This window comes from Pseudophryne corroboree, chromosome 12 (assembly GCF_028390025.1).
Source record: "Pseudophryne corroboree isolate aPseCor3 chromosome 12, aPseCor3.hap2, whole genome shotgun sequence".
Lineage (NCBI taxonomy): Eukaryota > Metazoa > Chordata > Amphibia > Anura > Myobatrachidae > Pseudophryne > Pseudophryne corroboree.
In genome coordinates this window covers 21117015-21138980 of record NC_086455.1, presented here as the reverse complement: position 1 = coordinate 21138980, position 21966 = coordinate 21117015, and the positions used below count along the sequence as shown (strand labels likewise).

General features: G+C 49.3%; 1 protein-coding gene across 1 annotated transcript in view; it reads left to right on the top strand.

Annotated features, from left to right (window-relative positions):
- Nucleotides 1-568: 568 nt before the first annotated feature.
- OTUD7B (OTU deubiquitinase 7B) overlaps nt 569-21966 on the top strand; it is a 77040-nt gene continuing 55642 nt past the window's right edge. The window contains exon 1 of the mRNA XM_063947174.1: nt 569-959. Within this exon, the coding sequence (XP_063803244.1) occupies nt 947-959 (13 nt within the window). The 5' untranslated portion in view covers nt 569-946. The remainder of the gene's footprint in view (nt 960-21966) is intronic.

The following is a 21966-nucleotide window of genomic DNA, read 5'->3' as shown; positions in this document are numbered from 1 at the left end:
TTTCCGCCTAGAAACACCCACTTCCTGTCAATCACACTACGATCACCAGAACGATTAAAAATCCTCGTTAGGCCGTGAGTAAAATACCAAACTTTTGTGCTAATTTACTTGGCGCAGGCGCACTGCGAACATTGCGCATGCGCAGTTTGCGACTAATCGCTCCGTAGCGAAAAAAAATAACGAGCGAACAACTCGGAATGAGGGCCTGAGTTATTCACACAGAAAGCTCCGTTTCCACAAGAATACCAGGGGATGTTGCTTGATAAATAGGTATTTGGATGTAGTAACATGACACTTTAATGGATCCAAATGTGGACTTCTTTTTATAATAGATAATGTATAATTGAGCTATAATATAATAGAGGCACCATCAGTGAGACTGAGGCATTTTGGATGATATAAAGGACTGCAACTTATTTTTGTGTTTCAAGCCATTACTCAGAGAAGGCTGCCATGCTGAGACTTGTAGTCCCCCCACAGCCCCTGGAGAGCATAGGCGTGAGCTGTGTGTGTATAACACACTCAGTAACCCCGCTGTCAGGTGAGTGACAGCACACACACACAGAGGAGGAGGAGGAGGAGGCTGACACCATGACACAGGTCAGGGAGAGCCCCCCCTGCGGGCGGCTCCGGAACTACAAGTCCCGCCATGCCGTGCGGCGGCCGCGGAGTAGTTGGACGGTGATGGGCTGAACTCTCCCCATCCAGCAGCCGAGCACAGAGCGAGGTCAGAGCGGGGGAGCACGGGCGAGGAGCGGCCCAGCACCGGCGGCGGCAGGAGGATCGGTGCGGCGGGTGGGGGAGGCAGAGAGAGAGGAGTCTCCGCGGGATACGGGACATGCTTCTCCCGGGCTGAAGCAGCACTCCAGTCCCCGGCTTCGGCCTGGCCTGAGCTGGGAGCGTATCCCGGTGTCCGCATCGGCTCTGTGACCCCGGCAGCGGCAGGATGACGTCCAAGGGTGAGTGCTTGTCACCGGCTGATCGCCCTCCGACAACTCAGTCACCCTCCGACAACTCAAGAGGAGAGAGATGGGCAGAGTACACCTGCGTGTGGGGCCCCTGTGTAGCTGCCACTAAGTTTCTCATGGGGTATCTGCAACTGCCCCAACTTTGTAACTGGCACTGTCTGGTGGGGTGGGGGTGTCTCTGTAGCTGGCTCTGTCTGGTAGGGGGGTGTCTCTGTAGCTGGCACTGTCTGGTAGGGGGGTGTCTCTGTAGCTGGCACTGTCTGGTGGTGGGTGTCTCTGTAGCTGGCACTGTCTGGCAGGGGGGTGTCTCTGTAGCTGGCACTGTCTGGCAGGGGGGGTGTCTCTGTAGCTGCTACTGTCTGGCAGGGGGGGTGTCTCTGTAGCTGGCACTGTCTGGTAGGGGGGTGTCTGTGTAGCTGCCACTGTCTGGCGGGGGGAAGTGTCTCTGTAGCTGGCACTGTCTGGTGGGGTGGGGTGGGGGGGGGTCTCTGTAGCTGGCACTGTCTGGTAGGGGGGTGTCTCTGTAGCTGGCACTGTCTGGTAGGGGGGTGTCTCTGTAGCTGGCACTGTCTGGTGGGTGGGTGTCTATGTAGCTGGCACTGTCTGGTGGGTGGGTGTCTCTGTAGCTGGCACTGTCTGGTGGGTGGGTGTCTCTAGCTGGCACTGTCTGGTGGGTAGGTGTCTCTGTAGCTGGCATTATTTGGTGGGGGGTGTCTCTGTAGCTGGCACTGTCTGGTGGTGGGGGGTGTCTCTGTAACTGGCACTGTCTGGTGGTGGGGGGTGTCTCTGTAGCTGGCTCTGTCTGGTAGGGGGGTGTCTCTGTAGCTGGCTCTGTCTGGTAGGGGGGTGTCTCTGTAGCTGGCTCTGTCTGGTAGGGGGGTGTCTCTGTAGCTGGCTCTGTCTGGTAGGGGGGTGTCTCTGTAGCTGGCACTGTCTGGTGGGTGTCTATGTAGCTGGCACTGTCTGGTGGGTGGGTGTCTCTGTAGCTGGCACTGTCTTGTCTGGTGGTGGGGGGTGTCTCTGTAACTGGCACTGTCTGGTGGTGGGGGGTGTCTCTGTAGCTGGCTCTGTCTGGTACGGGGGTGTCTCTGTAGCTGGCTCTGTCTGGTAGGGGGGTGTCTCTGTAGCTGGCTCTGTCTGGTAGGGGGGTGTCTCTGTAGCTGGCTCTGTCTGGTAGGGGGGTGTCTCTGTAGCTGGCTCTGTCTGGTAGGGGGGTGTCTCTGTAGCTGGCTCTGTCTGGTAGGAGGGTGTCTCTGTAGCTGGCACTGTCTGGTGGGGGATGTCTCTGTAGCTGGCACTGTCTGGTAGGGGGGTGTCTCTGTAGCTGGCACTGTCTGGTGGTGGGTGTCTCTGTAGCTGGCACTGTCTGGCAGGGGGGGTGTCTCTGTAGCTGCCACTGTCTGGCAGGGGGGGTGTCTCTGTAGCTGCCACTGTCTGGCAGGGGGGGTGTCTCTGTAGCTGGCACTGTCTGGTAGGGGGGTGTCTGTGTAGCTGCCACTGTCTGGCGGGGGGAAGTTTCTCTGTAGCTGGCACTGTCTGGTGGGGTGGGGGGGGGGGGGGGTCTCTGTAGCTGGCACTGTCTGGTAGGGGGGTGTCTCTGTAGCTGGCACTGTCTGGTAGGGGGGTGTCTCTGTAGCTGGCACTGTCTGGTGGGTGGGTGTCTCTGTAGCTGGCACTGTCTGGTGGGTGGGTGTCTCTGTAGCTGGCACTGTCTGGTGGGTGGGTGTCTCTGTAGCTGGCACTGTCTGGTGGGTAGGTGTCTCTGTAGCTGGCATTATTTGGTGGGGGGTGTCTCTGTAGCTGGCACTGTCTGGTGGTGGGGGGTGTCTCTGTAGCTGGCACTGTCTGGTGGTGGGGGGGTGTCTCTGTAGCTGGCACTGTCTGGTGGTGGGGGGGTGTCTCTGTAGCTGGCACTGTCTGGTGGGGTGGGGGTGTCTCTGTAGCTGGCACTGTCTGGTGGGGTGGGGGTGTCTCTGTAGCTGGCACTGTCTGGTGGGGTGGGGGTGTCTCTGTAGCTGGCACTGTCTGGTGGGGTGGGGGTGTCTCTGTAGCTGGCACTGTCTGGTGGGGTGGGGGTGTCTCTGTAGCTGGCACTGTCTGGTGGGGTGGGGGTGTCTCTGTAGCTGGCACTGTCTGGTGGGGTGGGGGTGTCTCTGTAGCTGGCACTGTCTGGTGGGGTGGGGGTGTCTCTGTAGCTGGCACTGTCTGGTGGGGGGGTATCTCTGTAGCTGCCACAGTCTGGCGGGGGGATGTCTCTGTAGCTGCCACTGTCTGGTAGAGGGGTGTCTGTGTAGCTGCCACTGTCTGGCGGGGGGGGGGGGGGTGTCTCTGTAGCTGGCACTGTCTGGTAGGGGGTGTCTGTAGCTGGCACTGTCTGGTAGGGAGGTGTCTCTGTAGTTGGCACTGTCTGGTAGGGGGTGTCTGTAGCTGGCACTGTCTGGTGGGTGGGTGTCTCTGTAGCTGGCACTGTCTGGTGGGTGGGTGTCTCTGTAGCTGGTGGTGGGTGGGTGTCTCTGTAGCTGGCATTGTTTGGTGGGGGGGGTGTCTCTGTAACTGGCACTGTCTGGTGGTGGGGGGGTGTCTCTGTAACTGGCACTGTCTGGTGGTGGGGGGGTGTCTCTGTAGCTGGCACTGTCTGGTGGGGGGGCGGTGTCTCTAGCTGACACTGTCTGGTGGGGGGTGTCTCTGTAGCTGGCACTGTCTGGTGGGGGTGTCTCTGTAGCTGGCACTGTCTGGTGGGGGTGTCTCTGTAGCTGGCACTGTCTGGTGGGGGGTGTCTCTAGCTGGCACTGTCTGGTGGGGGGTGTCTCTGTAGCTGGCACTGTCTGGTAGGGGGTGTCTGTAACTGGCACTGTATGGTAGGGGGGTGTCTGTAGCTGGCACTGTGATGGGGGTGTGTCTGCAGCTGGCACTGTCTGGTAGGGGGGGTGTCTCTGTAGCTGGCGCTGTATGGTGGGGGGTGTCTCTAGCTGGCGCTGTCTGGTAGGGGGAGTGTCTCTGTAGCTGGCGCTGTCTGGCAGGTCGGTGTTTCTAGCTGGCACTTTCTGGTGGGGTAGTGTCTCTGTAGCTGGCACTGTCAGGGGGTGTCTCTCTAACTGGCACTGTCTAGCATGGGGCTCTCTGTAGCGGGCACTCTCTAGCAGGGGGGCTCTCAATAGTGGATATGGTTTGGTGGGGGTCTTGCTGTAGCTGGCACTGTGGTTAGGGTACCTTCTTTCTGGCACTGTCCTGTGGGGGGGTCTCTAGCTGGCACTGTTTGGTCGGGATCTCTGTAGCGGGCACGGCCTGGTGGGGGTGTCAATGTAGTGGGCACCGTCTGGTGGGGGGCTTTGTAGCTGGCACGGTCTGGTGAGGCGGCTCTCCAGCTGGCACGGTCTGGTGAGGCGGCTCTCCAGCTGGCACGGTCTGGTGAGGCGGCTCTCCAGCTGGCACGGTCTGGTGAGGCGGCTCTCCAGCTGGCACGGTCTGGTAGGGGTGTCGCTGTAGCTGGCACGGTCTGGTGGGGGTGTCGCTGTAGCTGGCACTGTCTAGTGGGCTCTCTGTAGCTGTCACTGTCTGGTCGAGTGCTCTCTGTAGCTGGAACAGTCTGGTTGGGAGGCTCTCTAGGTGGCACTGTCTGGTGGGGGCTCTCTAGCTGGCACAGTCTGGTGGGGGCTCTTTGTAGGTGGCACTGTCTGGTAGGGTTTTTTTTTTAGCTGGCACTGTCTGGTTGGGGCTCTCTGTAGTTGGCACGGTCTTGTGGGGTCTCTTTGTAAATGACTTGTAGAAGGTTTGTGCAGTGTTAGTGCATTGTGTCACTTGAGGAAATGCTAATGAAGTATTCTTTGGCAGCTTAGTGCATTGTCTATAAATCCCTGTAGGGAGGGTCTGCCAGGAATCCAGCGTAATATGTGATGTAGCAGAGGCTCTGCTCTGGGTTTAGTCCTGAGATTCTGGTTGGCCAAGTGTGCAACCAAGACATAGCATAGAAAGTACATAGCCATTAACCTCCATGCCACGGATGCTGTGTGGTATTGTAGTGGCAGGACCACAGTACCGTGTCTCCACTTTACAGGTGCTACTAGCAAGACCATGATGTCATTTTACCAGTCTTAAATATGAGGTTGTTTGCAATCAGCCCTTCATCTCCACCTGCTTGCAAGGTTGGCTGATCTGTGCCCGTTCTTGCCAGCTGCCCTTTGATATTTATTTACAGTTTCTTATATAGCGCAGCATATTCCGTTGCGCTTTACAATTGGAAACAACAGTGATAAGACAAACTGGATAATAACAGACATAGAGGTAGGAAGGCCCTGCTCGCAAGCTTACACTCTATAGGATTGTACATCTATTGCATGTCTACAGATACAGTGCCTGAAAGCCTTTGCACCAGGTGTTGCTGAACCTCCCTTGTGAGTACACTGGTGTGGGTGAGAGGCTGTTTCTGGCGGCTTGCTAAGTACTTGTGTGATTTTTGTGCACATCAGTGGAGTTTATCATCATGGTTGTGTCTAGATTCCCTTCCTGGAGAGGACCTTTCCCATAATGCACTGTGTCAACGTCACCTACGACCTATTGGTTATGTACTCTATATAATAGTGTTCATTGTGGAAGCCAGGTCCAGTTTTTGAGAACTTAAAATTAATTCCTACGTACCTTTTGTATAATAGCAGTGACAAAGCTTATGACCAGTCTCTTATTACGTTAAACTACAATTCCCATCATCCTCTGCTTGCCATTTTGGTACATCTGGATAATAATAATTAATAATAATTTTATTTATTTAGCGCTCTTTCTCCAACAGGACTCTAATAGGACCTACACACAGGCCGATCCGCCGCCGAGCTGCCCGACGGCGGATACGGGCGACCCGGCGGCGGCGGGGGGGGGCAGTGACGGGGGGAGTGAAGTTTCTTCACTCCCCCCGTCACTCGGCTGCATTGAAGTGCAGGCAAATATGGACGAGATCGTCCATATTGGCCTGCAATCACAGCCGACGGGGGACCAGCGATGAACGAGCGCGGGGCCTGCGCATCGTTCATCGCTGGAGCCTCCACACTGCACGATATGAACGTTATCTCATTCATTAATGAACGAGATCGTTCATATCGTGCAGTCATGTCGGCCAGTGTGTAGGGCCCATAAGACGCTTTACAGGCATCAAAAGCAATGCACACAATACAGAAGGTGTAAGTAATACAGCGATTGACAAGCCACAAAGACATAAAAAGAAAACCTTGAGCGCACAATAAGCATAATGCAGGATTGGTGTAGGCATTTTGGGTAATAACTTCCACTGGTTGTGTATTCCACCCTCACAGGGTACCAGGTGAGGCGGCCATCTTGGATGCGCTGCTTGGTATTACCCTGGTTGGAATAGTCTACCCTTAGAATAGATGACACAAAATGGGGGTGATTGCAGCGTCCTAACGTTCAGAGTAGGGTCCCAACAAAACAGTCAGGGGGACAGAGTAATGTGCAGCCCCTTTGAAGGTTAGAGGGCAGCCCTGGTGCTGACTTTATCCGGTTGCCTATCGCTGTCGTACATGAACGCCTGTTTGTCGATTTTCTGAAGTTAAATGAAGTTTGATGCAAGTTGCATCTTAGTAGTGATGTATTACAGAGGAGACCTGTGCACTGTTCTGGTGACAGCTAGTAAACATTGTATCATTTGCAATCTTTTGGTATATGCGGTTTATTTTACCCTGGCCTTTGTAGTGGCTGCGGAGTCCGTCGCTATGTTCCCGTCCCTGCCACACCTCTTCATATTTTTTCGGAGAGCCAACTTGGACTATGTCCTGCATTGTATGACTCTCTTATCTAAACTGAATCATGTTCAATTTTATGATCTTAATAAGCTTGCTTGCTTTCTCTATCTCTTTACTGCCGGCTGCTCATGATATGTTCGTGTAAATGTATGTTGTTTTATTGTACATAAGTTGCTGACAAATTGCTATAAAGTATACATCTATTTTATTTATTTATTTTTGTATCGCTTCCCCGATAATAATATGATGTTTGGGGCCGCCTTACCGCCACCTTTATAAAATATATCAAATATTTAAAGATCCTTTTGTATTGTATTTTATATACTTTTTTTTTTTGACGTTCGTAACGCTTAGTTTTCCTGCTGCTCAAAATATTTGTCTGCCATAAGTTGTGATCAGGTCATATAGAAATTGTTCATTCGTAGGCTGCAGCGGTGATGTCACAGCTGCTCAAATGACTGCAGCCCCCACTTTTTGACCTGTGTCAGATCCCAGTATTGTCCAAAGCATATGTGTGTTAGGGGGAGGGGTCCTTGAGCTGTCAGTAATGTGGGGAAATACTTGTATTTATTACGGAGATGCCGTGGAATGTGAAGACTTACCCTGAACATTGTATTTTACCCTCATGGTTCAGATACCAAAAAAAGAAAAATTTTTTTTTTTCCCTTCTGGAGTTTGTTTCAAGTGGCATTTTAAAGGGGTTCTGCAAAGAGGTCTGATAGATAGGGTTTTTAATGAGCTGTCTAACGTACTCTTTTTAAGTATAGACTAGATATCTCAGCGCTTATCTAATAACAGGCTGTCATTACTCCGGTTAAGTAATTGCAAAGTAATTATAAAGTGCTTATGGAATTCGCGTTCGGCGGAGTTATTTTTCAGGCCTGAATCACGTCAGATGATGAAACAGCCTTTCTGTGAAATGTTGTATTATTCCACAGCCCATGGCTTCCTCTGCTTCGGAACAAGCGCCGATTCACAATCGAACATCTGAGCAGGTCAGGCGGGCACATGGCGCTACCCGGGAAATTGGCACACGTCTGCCTCACAAGTTGCTGTTTGTGTAAACACGGTGGAAAGGAGTATTACGTACAGGCGTACCTTCTCCTCTGCTTCGTACTATCAGTGTATTTAGCAATACGTTGCCAAAATCAGTTGCTGGATTATTTCCCAATGGAAGTGGGTTCCACTCTAGTGCAGGCTTTGGGCCTTAACGAGGCAGCTGCGTCACCTGCGATATGGTGTGTATGTGTATATGTCTGATGTCCTCTGTGATAAGGATGAAGGTAATGTTTACATAGTGCGCTTGTTATCCAAGGGATTGTGGGTGTCTTTTTTTTTTTTTTTTTTTTTTTTTACCTTCAATAAGGTGCCGCAGCGTTACTGTTATTCTATAGTAGCAGGGCAGCTGAATATTTAATTTGTACTGTAGTTTATAACCACAGTTTTGACAGATTGGATTTTATGGTGTGATAGCGGAATCGCTGTTTTAGTCTTGGACATTGTTGTCTCTTTTGGGCGTGTTTAAGGTTATAGAACATGCCAGCGTAACGCAGGAAGTAATAGTATTGGGGATACGTGCTCCTTGCGCAGTATGTACAGGGTCAGAAAAGGTCTTTTAAATTGTGCAGGTAATGGTGAAACGAGATTGGAAGTAGACGTTAAATATTAATTTCTGTATTATCATATTACGCGTCAGGTGGCCTTGACACCTCCATTGTAAATATAACAGTAATGCGGAGGTAATATTAAGTGTCCATTAAATGACCTTCCAGTGACGTTTTGCATCTGTGTCGTTACTTGTTGGTGTTCTGTTAATGGGCCTAATTTAGACCTGATCGCAGCAGCAACATTTTTCTTTAATGGGCAAAACCATGTGCAGTGCAGGTGGGGCAGATGTAACATGTGCAGAGAGAGTTAGATTTTGGGTGGGGTATGTTCTAACTGAAATCTACATTGCAGTTTAAAAATAAAGCAGCCAGTATTTACCCTGCACAGAAACAATATAACCCACCCGAATCTAACTCTCTCTGCACATGTTACATCTGCCACACCTGCAGTGCTTATGGTTTTGCCCATTAGAGAACAATTTTGCTTTTGCGATCAGGTCTGAATTAGGCCCATTGATACCTAGTGAGTACAGGAATAACGTAGAGTGTCATGTTGCTTTTTCGGGGGGGGGGGGGGATGGGGTGCAGGGGTTGTATGTAGAGACCACCATCAGCTGACCTGTGCTATAGCGTTGATTGGGGATCCGGTCATGTGACCGGTGCTCGGCATCATGTCGGTCACTATGCCCTACTGTCGACAATTCCCACTCAGGCATACAGCGGGAGTAGAACCCTGTGCTGCACTCAGTCTGCCTGGGCAATAGTTAAAGCCAGGGTGCCAGCATTGCCCAAACTTGGTGATTAATCAGAACGGCTTGGCCTGCGTGGTTTCCCTTTAAAAGGAAGCTGTCTCCCCTTTATTGAAAAACAAAAAAAATGACTGCTGGCATGATTTCCCTCACACCCCGCGGAGAGGCGAGGAAAAATCTTATAACGTCTTCACTACCGTCATTAGATGGTACGTGCGCAGCCGGCCATTGCGGCGATCCATACGTGGCGCATTGCTTGGAATTGGACAGACCATTAATATCTTAATTACCACACTGCAGAATTTGTATTTTTCAAGAGCCTCAAAGCGGCATCTGCATCGTTGCATTGCCCAATAATACTCCCCCCCCCCCCCCCCCCCCCCCTAATGTCTGTGTCACATGCGGAGCTCGCTGCAACGGCTTTGGACCGCTTGAAACCTCATCGCACATGATGGCGTTACAATTGGTTAGGAGTGGACGTCCCATAACCCGGTGAGCAGAGGTGGTAGCTTTTCCTGGTAACAGAATGGATTTGGCCTAGTTATGGTCACATTGACGTGGGTTGGGGGTTTACCTGCTTGACTATAGTTCTTGTTATTTTCCATCCAGATAACATCAGAGCAGACCATGGATGTTGGGTTCAGCTAGTCTGTTAGATCAGCACATGGGTCTGACACAGAGGCAGAGGTGTCAGTGAGCGTTGGCGGATAATTTAATCAACACATTCAGAAATCTATTTATAATGAGCTATTTCTGTCTTAGCCCTGGATTTCTGTCTTTGTCTCGGCAGAAACGGCTGGCTGGTTCCGACGGCCGGGCGTTGCTGAAGTTTTCCTACTAATGCAAAGTTCCTTGCCTTGTCCTGAGTAGGAATCTAGCACCCCCCGCTTTCACCAGGTGACCGTAAACGTTTATACTGTTAGCTTACCATTACTATATACCGTTTTATTTGTTTATTTTTCTATATGAATCTTTTTTCTTTCTTTTTTTAAACAGAGGTTAACCGTAAATGGTAAAACATTGCAGATTCCGTCACAAATCTACATGAACTCTATAGCGACTGGGGGGAGCAAGTGATTCTTGTGGAAAGACCTTTATTCTGAGTACATAAATGGATTTAAAAAAATGCAAAATGATCAAAAAGTTGTGCAAATATTCTGGCTGTAGAAGTCGTCATGGTGTCTCTAAACGTTCTCACCATTATTGTGCTGGGTACAAGCCTGAGCGATGGATTGGCCGCCCCACTCCTGCTGTACACAAGCAATGCACACTTACCGGAACTAGTAGTGACGTCATTGTCAGCGGTTCCTGGGCAGGCATGTGAGGGGGCAGCCGTGCAGACAGACGGATGTACCGATATATCTGCAAGATACATCGGATTCGGCTGTGCTGCAGGCCCCATGTAATACGTCTTTTGAATGACGTTCACGGACATATCTTCTGTACACATCTGCCAGTGCACTATGCAATATGTCGTTTGGCGGCTGAATGAACGACATATTGCAGTGTAACCAGCATTATGTTTACCACCTGCGTACCCCTGACACCTGTAATGTCAGGCACAGCATCTCTCTATGGCTCCTGTAATGGTGCACCAGTTACAGGAAAGGAGCCGGTAGCTTGCAGCAGTGCCCTGTTTGTATGCACCGATTGTTACAGGAGGAATAGACTTGTTATTAACCACGATGAAACCACTTTGGCCTGTGCCGTGGCATCACCAGTCCCGTGGCGTCACCAGGCCGAGACTACCCCTAGAGGTCTGACAGCAGACAATGAGGAAACAATTACAAACACCCACTGCCTGTAGCCTATATAGAGGTATATTTTACACTTAATTCCCAGATCTTAGGATACTTGTGCAAATAACATTTTTGAGGTTAGAGTGCCTTTAAAAACTCTGCATAGGAATAAGCTTGCCGGGGCACAGTGACCTCTGCCTACATGTGCTGTTGTAGAAAAATAATGAAACTGTGATCCTCATTAAATATATTCTAATTTATTATTTATAATTTTTTTCATTTAATCTTGCCATGTTTTCTGGTGAGTTGAGTCTAGGGGCCGATTCAGTTCTTGCGCAGGAATTTAGCTCCTGGGCTAAGTGCTCGGGAGCTGTTCAATTATTTCCCACGACTAGCCCTGAGGCTGCACTTATCGCTGAAATTTGCGTTGAAGTGGGCTTTGTGGGCTAGTTGCAGCGCTTCCGACATTTAGGGGGGAATTCAATTAGGTGCAAGTTTGCAAAAGGCGTTAAACTTGCACACGTTCCCTATAAATTTGCACATTTCGCCTTTATACACACCTGAGATTGACACAATTCAGTTAGAATTGCCAATTTGACCCCCTCTTGCAAATTTTGGGCCTTATTCAGATTTGTTAGGAAACCAAAAAAGCACACTAATGGGTATAACCATGTTGCAGTGCAGGTGGGACAGATATAACATGTGCAGAGCGAATTAGATTTGGGTGGGGTGTGTTCAAACTGAAATCTAAATTGCAGTATATAAATAAAGCAGCCAGTATTTACCCTGCACAGAAACAAAATAACCCACCCAAATCTAAATCTCTCTGCACATTATATCTGCCCCACCTGCAGTACAACATGGTTTTGTCCAGTGGCAAACTTTTTTGGTATCCGGACTCCAGGTCGACACCAATAGGTTGAAATGGACAATAGGTTGACATGAGTTTTTCACTTTTTTTTTTCTTTTAATTTTTTTAACTTTTTCATACTTTACGATCCACGTGGACTAAAATTGGGAACGGTAACCTGCCCGAAGCATGGCGAGTGAATCGGTGCACTTATTTGGGTTCCCGGTCACTCTATGAAGAAAACAACAGCCAAAAAAACATTAAAAACTCATGTCGACCTTTCCCCCCCATGTCGGCCTTTTTTTCATGTCGACCTTTTTCATGTCGACCTAAGGTGCGCCGACCAATTGGTGTCGACCCGGAGTCCCATACCCAACTTTTTTTGGTTTGTTAACAAACCTGAATAACCCCCTTTGTCCAAATAGCAAACTGGGAAAATAGCATGAAAAAGTGGGGAGACTTTCTTAGAACCCCAAAAAGTGACACCTTCGTTTGCAGAGTTTTATATAGAAGACTATTAGTGGGCATAAGGAAAGTACACGGAACCTTTTCAAAGGTGTCAAATGGCTTATTTGTGCATTAAATATTTTCCTACTTTTTTACTTGCTCAGGGGAATGCGAACAAAAAAGAAAGCAAGTTTGGAATTGGATTGCAAATGTAATTCGCAATGCGAGTTTGCTGTGAACTCACCTAGCGGGACCATACTTTCACCTAATTAAATTCTCCCCTTAGCCCGGGAGCTGCAATAGTGGCCATCGTGGGACAAAATGAATTAGCTCCTGGGCACTTAAACCAGGAGCTAAATTCCTGCATATGAATTCAATCGCCCCCTTAGTGTACACTTATTTTTTATTTGCATAAGTCTTTGTGCAGTGATCCCTTATTAACCACTTGCCTGGCATGGTGGCATCAGATGCGACCACACCAGGCAGTGTTTTATCTGACCTGGTTGCACAGGATGCGACCAGTCAGAGAGTGTTAGCGGCTGCCGCCTGAGGGACCGGAAGGTCCGTCTACCTCCCCGCACCCTTCCCTACTGACAGTACGGTACAGTACAGTACAGTACGGCAGGACCCCCCACTCCAGCGGCTGCAGACAATAGCCGCCGCCGGGGAAGTGTAAATTAACTGCTCCAAGCCACCCTGTGTACCTGGAGGCTGTCCCGGCTTTGTTTCCTATGGTCGTGACCGATGTTCCGCTGTTTGTAAAAAAAAATTATTTACTTTTTTTTCAATCTAAAAAAGTTTTTTTTTTTTTTTCTAAATAAAATCATTTTAGATGATGATAAATACACATTCGTTACCTGACTAATAAAAAAAACCCGACAATTTCTGAGCTGTTTTTGGGAAATAAATGAGCCCGTTAAGTGGTTAATAAGTAATTGCCTGAGATTTGCGTGAGCCAACGAGAGTGATTAGATTTATTTAAAGGCAAAACCAACCATGTTTTGTTTTACATCTAATAACGATCTCGCTGGAATCTTGGCTGCTCCCGCGATTCAATTCGTAGGCTGTTGCAAGTAGTTGTGCTTTCTAGTCCCACTCTGCCTCCTCTGCTGTCATACAGTATGTAGTATCATGCCTGTGTTTTCTCTTTACGTTTATTTATTCGTTCGGGTTATTTTGGGAAGAAAACATTTTACTATCTTCAGTCTATTTGCAAAATACCCTGGCTCTGATTTATGTATTATGTTTATTTATATTATTTATTATTATTTATTGCCATTTATTTATATAGCGTACACATATTCCGCAGCGCTTTACAGAGAGAACTGTGGTCCTGTCACATCAGTCCCTGCCCCAGTGGAGCTTACAATCTATATTCCCTACCAAATGTACACACACACACACACACACACACACACACACACACACACACACACACACACACTCACTCTAGGGTTCATTTTGTTGGGAGCCAATTGACCTACCAGTATATTTTTGGATTGTGGGAGGAAACCGGAGTACCCTGAGGAAACCCACGCAAGTACGGGGAGAATATACAAACTCCACACAGTTAGGGCCATGGTGGGAATTGAACCCATGACCTCAGTCCTGTAAGGCAGTAATGCTAACCACCCATCCGTACTGCCAATATAGCACACACATTATACAACTCTTTATAGAGAATAGTCCCTGCGTCAGAGGAGCTTACATTCTAAATTCCCTACGTCAAGGATGCACAAGATTGTTGTGGGTTGCTTTATTTTTTTTGTTTTACAACATACCTACCAGTAAAGTTTAGGAGCACCTGGCGGAAACCCACAAAAACACAGAGAACATGCAAACTCCACACAGATATGGCTCTGGTTGGGATCAAACATATGACCCAGTGCTGTGAGACAACAATGCTAACCACTGTGGCACCATGCTGTCAGATACTAATACCCAGTACTGATGCATTGCTACTTGATTTCTATATGGAAAGACAGAAGGGCGGGGGCTATACAGCAATATGTATTAAAGCTGCAGTTCAATTAGCCACAATAATTTACTGGGTGTAAACAACGGTGATAGCTTTGTGGTTTAATGCCCGGGATGGTTCAATTATAGACCCTTTTTTTTCACCCGGCAAATTAATTGTTAACTGGTTTTAACACATAGAATCCGGGATAATTTCCTGTACCGGGTTGCTTATGCATTACCGGCACTGGGGATCCTGCCGGTCAGTATATCGTCTGTGAGATACTGGCAGCAGAATGACTAGCGGGAGTGGAGTGGGAGGGGGGGGGGGGGGGGAAGCACAGCGTAGACCCTTGCTGGCTCACACAGGTTCTATTCCCACTCTACAAGTGTCGTGGATGGTATCCGGTGGACAAGGTCGACATTAGTTTTTCCCTTAATGACCGTGTTGACCTAGTCACTGTCGACCCTATGATCCGCGCCCTCATGGACACCCATGAGTGGGAAGCTTTGACTGGGAGTCCTTTAAAGCTTACTCGGGCTTGAAAAAAATCCCAGTTAACTGCAGCCTGTGGTCTAATTGAATAGCCCTGCTGCTTCAGTTAGCTTGATCAACTCCCCCTTAATATGCATACACACTGGGCGTTTTTCCCCGCTGCCCAGCGATGTCAGCAGGGGTGAGCGGCTTTCCATAGCAGGACGCTACGGAAAGCCGCTCACCCCGCCGTTCATCTACTGGTAATACCAGCAGATGAACGGCGGCTGCCAGCGATGAAGCGGGGGCGCTCATCAGCGCTAATCACCGGGGCATACACACTGGGCGGTTTTAAGCTGAAAACGCCAAAAGTGACCTGCTCTCAGCGCAAAATCACCCAGTGTGTATGGGCTGTTAGTGTTGTATTTCTCTGGTGTTTTTTTTTTCCTGGTGGTGCGTTCAGATCACGTTGTTCGTGCATAATGCTTGCTCTCGACTCGGCGCGTGACGGGTCCAGTGTATTCATCCCTAATTAGCATGTTGTGTTCTCTGTAGGGGACAGGGAGTGTGACAGACTAATATTTTTGGGCTACAGATAATCATAGACCATTGTGATAGTAGCACCTGCTCAGTGGAATTCTGCATGGGGTACACACTACTGCCTACCTTATCTTACATGTGCACCTCGCACTGACTGCTGTGCCAGGCTCTTGTAGGGTCACAGTGGGATGCGCGCAGCCATTCCATATCAATATATTGGTAAGAAGATCCCGGACTGGCCATTCTGTAACTATTTCTAAGAAGCCCACTTTCCATCTTTTAATACAAATGCTTTAAGGGCAGCCTATCATGCACCAAATATTCTGTTTTACATATTATACTAGGGGTATTTAACATGCGGTCCTCCAGCTGCTGTGGAAATACACATCCCAGCATGCCCTGCCACAATTTTTGCATACTTTAATAGTAAACTTATGGGCGCCTGACTGAGCAATTCAATTGTTGCTCCATTTGGTGCCCATTATCCGAGGGAGAGACAGTTCTTTTTGCAGCCATCCGAGGTTTGAGAAGAAATGTGTGCAAAATCCGAGGTTTGGGCGGCCAAGTGTCCGTTTTGGCACCAAACCACTGCTTTCGGCACATCGTTACTAATGGTCACCCAAATGGAGTTACAATTGAATGCACCATTGGGCACACATTTGATGCTCAACATGGGGCAGTACAAACTATTGAATCGCCCTCCCGTGTGTCTCCTAGAAAGTACATACCCTAAAACCTCTCTGCTCGCTATATGCAAATGGTCTTCTGCAAAAATGGCCTCGTACCCTGTCCTGGGCAGATTCCTTCTGCAGTTTCTGTGTGTGCTCTTGAAACAGTGACTTGTTAATAGATCACCCGGATATATTAACGATCACACGCAGGTACAGGGGCACCTCCGAATGGCGCGTGGTGGGGAGGGGGTGTAGCTAAGAGGCTGCAGCAGATAACGCTGTCTGGAGATGGTGTTAGGTATCGGTGCCAAATTAAGAAAAAACGCAGAGGTTCTGCTTTTGCAAGCGAAAATGCCGTGGATACTTATTAATTGCATTAGTAAGTGATATAAGCGCTTCCTCCTGCCCTGTTTTGCCTGTTGCATGGTTCTACTGTATACATGTCCGTCTGTGTATGTGTAGAACTTCCCAGAAATAGACCCCGGTCTCCAGACTACCTCTAGGGACATGTCTCTTTTCAATGAAGAGCAAATATTTGACGCGGTGGCCGCTCAGGACACGTGCACAAAGCTCTCACTTGTCAATACAGCGAGCAGGCTGCTATGGGAATGCTGAACGCTCCTTTCTCTAAACACAACCGCCACAGGCTCACATATCTGGCAATCCAAGTTGACTGAAGTCAAATGTGTTAAATGACTTGAACATAGAGGAACCACGCAGGAGAGTGTGGGGCAGCCAGCCTCCGCTAGCACTCCTGAATACACAAGGCCGTGGAATAAATATTAGGGGTGACCTTCATTAAAGCGCACTGGACGTAGTCACCTGGCCATGACGTGCAATCTCTTGCTGCCAGGCTCTGTACAGGTATATTGTTGTTCTAGCAATCTACTGCCGACGCTTGCATTATTATTTAGGGGGATTTAATGTTGTCCCGTTCCAGCCTTTCACATTTGTACTGCTTTTACTATACACCTGGCTGTTGGCTTGCCCATGTACTGGCGGTGGCCGACGCTTGCAGCCGGGGGGGGTGACCTCTGCTTCGTGCCAATTGGCGGCACGCGTTCAGTACTGTGCATGCCATCTACCTGTCGTTCTTAGAAAAAACACAAGCTGCTGTGATTCAGTAGTAGCCAGGTTGTGGTAACTGTCCTCCGAATCATTGCCCGGCGGAGTAGAGAGAGCCTCCGTTGGAAAAGCACATTGAGGGGTATTCAATTGTTTTTGGGCGCTAATGAGTAGTCGACAGGAGCTATTCAATTGTTTTGGCGTAAGGGCGCCTATTATTCCTCAGATGGCGAGTAGAAATCTCCAAAAAAAAGTCAGGCTTTTGGGCACCCGAACTGCAGTTTCTGCAGCGCCAAGAGTACCCAGTGCATTTGGGCGCGATGCGTAATGGGCGCCCACAGCACTTGCAAAACTATTGAATAGCCCCATTACTTAAGGGCCGTACACATTAGACGATGTCGCTCCATTGAAATTGTTTGATCTAAATTATTATTTAAAAAATAAGGGGGGGGGGGGGGAAATTATTCACAATTTGACCTGTACGTTGCTACATCAGAAGACTTTGACGAGCCCAGAGTGATGCTTTAATGCTACTCTGGAGCGAGGTTAGGCAGTGAAGCAGTGCCCGTCTTGTAGGCCTGTGTGCTTGTGCTTACGGGGGATGAGCGTGCAGAAATGCCATTACCCTGAGACCATCTTGTGTTCTAGGCATACTTTAGCACTGATATCATCCTATAGAGGAGGTGGTGTTGAACTTGTTTGCAGCATTCCCGGCCGCTTACTACAGAGCGGGTGAGAGGTGGCTGCTGCTTTATTTGCTGATAGCTGCAGTCTGGGAACTTGTATGAATTTGTTTAAAAAAAACAGCAAAAAACATTATTAATATGTTACGAATCATGCAAGAACATTTTTTTGCTGTGCCTCTTCAGCACACGGCAGGCGTGCAGGGGGGGTACAGAGGCAGAACGCTCTCGCCAGGCGGCCCGGCTGTAACGCGTGCCCTCACCTGGCTGCCAGCACCAGAAGCGTTAAAGGAACATTATCACTAGAAATATTTGTACTGACGGTGTCAGAGGGCAGGACTGAGCTGGGAATCGTGTAGCTGCAGCACCTAAATACTTGCTGCTGGAGCGTAACTCCTTAGGGGTAATATTTACACCTCTCCCTGCACTGGGGCCCTCGCTAACATGTAGCTTCTTACACCACCCAAATTTAATATATGTTAATGTCTGTAATGGTCTTGGTCTATTTATAAGGCGGTATGGATTTGGCGTGTACGTGAAGACAGCCGCCGTAGAGGTCACATTAACCGCAGAGCGGGATATATGCGAGACGTAGGGTGCAGGGGGACCCTGTGCGTGAGAGCTTGCATTCTAGAGGGAGGGGTAGTGGGAGACGGTCTGCTCTGATAAGACATGAAATCCCTGCAGCAGAGTGGCTGCAGCAGCTCATACTCTCCTGTATAGACATTAAAGGTTTCTGTCATACAAAGCCTGAAATTGAGAAAAATCCCATCAGTCTCTTTCCCCCCTTTTGCATTTTTTTTATAATTTTTTGTTTTTGTTTAGAAAAGCGGTATGGGGCGTTGGGTACAAAATATGAAAAAAAACGAAAAAATCATGTCAACCTTTTGATTTGTCGACCTAATGACTGTCAACCTAACGACTGTATCCCTTAGGAAGATGAAGTGTAACATTGTCTGCAATACCCTACTTGCAGGAGTACACCCCCCCCCCCCCCTTTCCCTGTGTAATGGCTGCAGCTGTGTTCAAGAATTGATCAAAATCACGTTGAAAAGCCGTTCCAGGCATTGCGAGTGGCTGAGATCAGTTCCGTATACGGATCAGCTGTCCGTCAGGAGCTCCTTGCAGTGTATTAAAATGTGCTGGATCTCATTGTCGGGAAGTACAGTACTAAACAGGAGAAGGGGTACGTAGTCATGATGTTGACACCTCAGTGTCGACCGTTATTATGTCAACGTTGTTGAAATGTCAGCATTGAATATTTTGGCATCTGCAGAATGTCAGCGTTCTTGTCACTCTGTAGGGGGGGCTTACAGTTAGACTGCTGCAGCAGAGGGTTAGTGTTTGGCCACGGGAGGGGAGAGTTTAGTGTTTGGCTGCTGCAGCAGAGGGTTAGTGTTTGGCCACGGGAGGGGAGAGTTAGTGTTTGGCTGCTGCAGCAGAGGGTTAGTGTTTGGCCATGGGAGAGGAGAGTTAGTGTTTGGCTGCTGCAGCAGAGGGTTAGTGTTAGGCCACTGAAGGGGAGAGTTAGTGTTTGGCTGCGACAGCAGAGGGTTAGGCTACGGGAGGGGATAGTTAGTGTTTGGCTGCGACAGCAGAGGGTTAGTGTTTAGCCACGGGAGAGTTTAGTGTTTGGCTGCTGCAGCAGAGGGTTAGTGTTAGGCCACTGAAGGGGAGAGTTAGTGTTTGGCTGCGACAGCAGAGGGTTAGGCTACGGGAGGGGATAGTTAGTGTTTGGCTGCGACAGCAGAGGGTTAGTGTTTAGCCACGGGAGAGTTTAGTGTTTGGCTGCTGCAGCAGAGGGTTAGTGTTTGGCCATGGGAGAGGAGAGTTAGTGTTTGGCTGCTGCAGCAGAGGGTTAGTGTTAGGCCACTGAAGGGGAGAGTTAGTGTTTGGCTGCGACAGCAGAGGGTTAGGCTACGGGAGGGGAGAGTTAGTGTTTGGCTGCGACAGCAGAGGGTTAGGCTACGGGAGGGGAGAGTTAGTGTTTGGCTGTGACAGCAGAGGATTAGTGTTTAGCCACGGGAGTGGAGAGTTAGTGTTAGGCTGCTGCAGCAGAGGGTTAGGCCACGGGAGGGGGGGGGGGGGGTTAAGGTAAGACCACAAGAGGGGAGGATTAGGGTTAGGCCATGGGAGGGGAGGGTTAATGTTAGGCCACTGAAAGGGAATGTTATGTTAAGACCACAAGAGGGGAGGATTAGGGTTAGGCCACGGGAGGGGAGGGTTAATGTTAGGCTGTGGCAGCAGAGGGTTAGGGTTAGGCCACAGGAGGGGAGGACGAGTTTAGGTTGCCGCAGCAGAGGGTTAGGCCACGGGAAGGGAGGAAGAGGGGTATAAATGAAGTTCAAAAGCATTGCATGTGCCATGGTACCCTGTGCAGAGTATCCTCAATAAAGGCACAACAGGGACATTGCCAACAAGTAGGCCTCGCTCCACAGTTGATGACAGGACAAGGAGAAAACTCTTCAGCAAGGCCACCAAGAGGCCTCCGGCAGCATTAAACTAGCTGCAGGAATTTCTGTCGGGAACGGTCTGTCCCTGCGTGTGACGGCAGTCTCCCACATTCTGCACACGTCTGGGCTGTGTGGTAGGACGGCAAGACAGGAACCTTTCCTCACAGGATTTAGGTATAATATAAGTGTACTTATGCAACCAGGGTATTGCGGTATATTTATTTTCACCTTTTGCTAAATATAGTAATTAAAAATATTATTTATTTTTTCAATTGGCTTTTGTTGCTTTCAAGGTCCCTTTGCCGGGTAACGAGGTGACGTGGTTTGTCGTGATTTCAGGCTTTGGGTCAGAAAGATAGTTTGTGTAGTAGGATAATTAAAAGCACCGTTCCCGCTCACCTCCCTGAGGCAGGCGGTCCTGTGAGGACTGGGCGTCTCTTTCAGAGTGTATCGGACAGGCCTGTAGCCGAGGTGCAGAAATGTTCTGTGTGAATTAGTGGCCTGTACACTGGGGCTGGGATTGTTTCCTCCACTTCACTGACTAAAATTTCAGCTAGTTGACTTCTTGTATCCGATCTCTTTGCGGCGCTGTTCTGAAGATGTCGTGTGTAATAAAGCGTTATGGATCAATGGGTCGACCGCAAAAGGTCAACATAGGAGAAAGATTGACATTGATAAAAGGTAGTCATGGAAAAGGCCGACATGAGTGTTTTTTTCATTTTATTTATTTATTTTTTTGCTGTAGTTTTCTCCGTAACAACATCGGAACCCCAATTAGTGCACCGTGTCCCCTTGCGTTGCTCACTTTATTCGCCATGCTTCGGGCAACGTACCCCGCTCCGCTGTCGCTGCGCTCGGCACAGGTTACTATTCCCAATCGTAGTCCACGTGGATGGTAAAGTATGAATAAGTTGAAAATGAAAACAAGGTGTAAAAAAACCCTTGTCGACCATTGCCATGTTAATATTTTCCTGTGTAGACCATTGACACAAGTCAACATTTTTCCTGTGTCCACCATTGCCAGGTTGTAATTTTTCCTGTGTCGACCGCTGGCACGTTGACGATGTCATGTCGACCGCTGGCACGTTGACGATGTCATGTGTCGACAGCTGGCACGTTGACCCTGGCCTGTGTCGACAGCTGGCACGTTGACCCTGGCCTGTGTCGACCGCCGACACGTTGACCCTGGCCTGTGTCGACCGCCGGCACGTTGACCCTGGCCTGTGTCGACCGCCGGCACGTTGACCCTGGCCTGTGTCGACCGCCGGCACGTTGACCCTGGCCTGTGTCGACCGCCGGCACGTTGACCCTGGCCTGTGTCGACCGCCGGCACGTTGACCCTGGCCTGTGTCGACCGCCGGCACGTTGACCCTGGCCTGTGTCGACCGCCGGCACGTTGACCCTGGCCTGTGTCGACCGCCGGCACGTTGACCCTGGCCTGTGTCGACCGCCGGCACGTTGACCCTGGCCTGGGTCGACTGCCGGCACGTTGACCCTGGCCTGGGTCGACCGCCGGCACGTCGACCTTTTTGTCAATGACATCCTATCATCCGGATACCATAATTAAGTGGGGAGGTGATTTGTTTAATTAAAGATAGTTTTTGCTTGAAGTCCCTTAACCACACGTGATGTCAGTGTAACACTGAGCTTTATGTCATCATTCCAGTTTTGGGGTTCAGTGGTCCTTTAAGCGAGCGACTCATTTACTCCTCCTTATTGTACCCGGCGTGCTCCTTTTCCAGTGTAAGCTGTATATTGACAGGTGATTGCATTGTCGCTGTGTTGTGGTTTCCATGTTCTGATTTATTGGTAAATAGACTAAATCCTACTCTCTGCTTGGTTAGTATTTGGCTGGAGAACTAGCCGGTCCTTAGCTGCCTCTAGATCAGACAGGATAGAGGTGCGTGCAGCACTCGGGAAATACGCCGCCCCGCAGACATGCTTTTTACACATCGCTGCTGCTGTAATCCCTCTGCCCTCACCCGACCTGCAGCTATGCTGCCGCACCGCACAGGG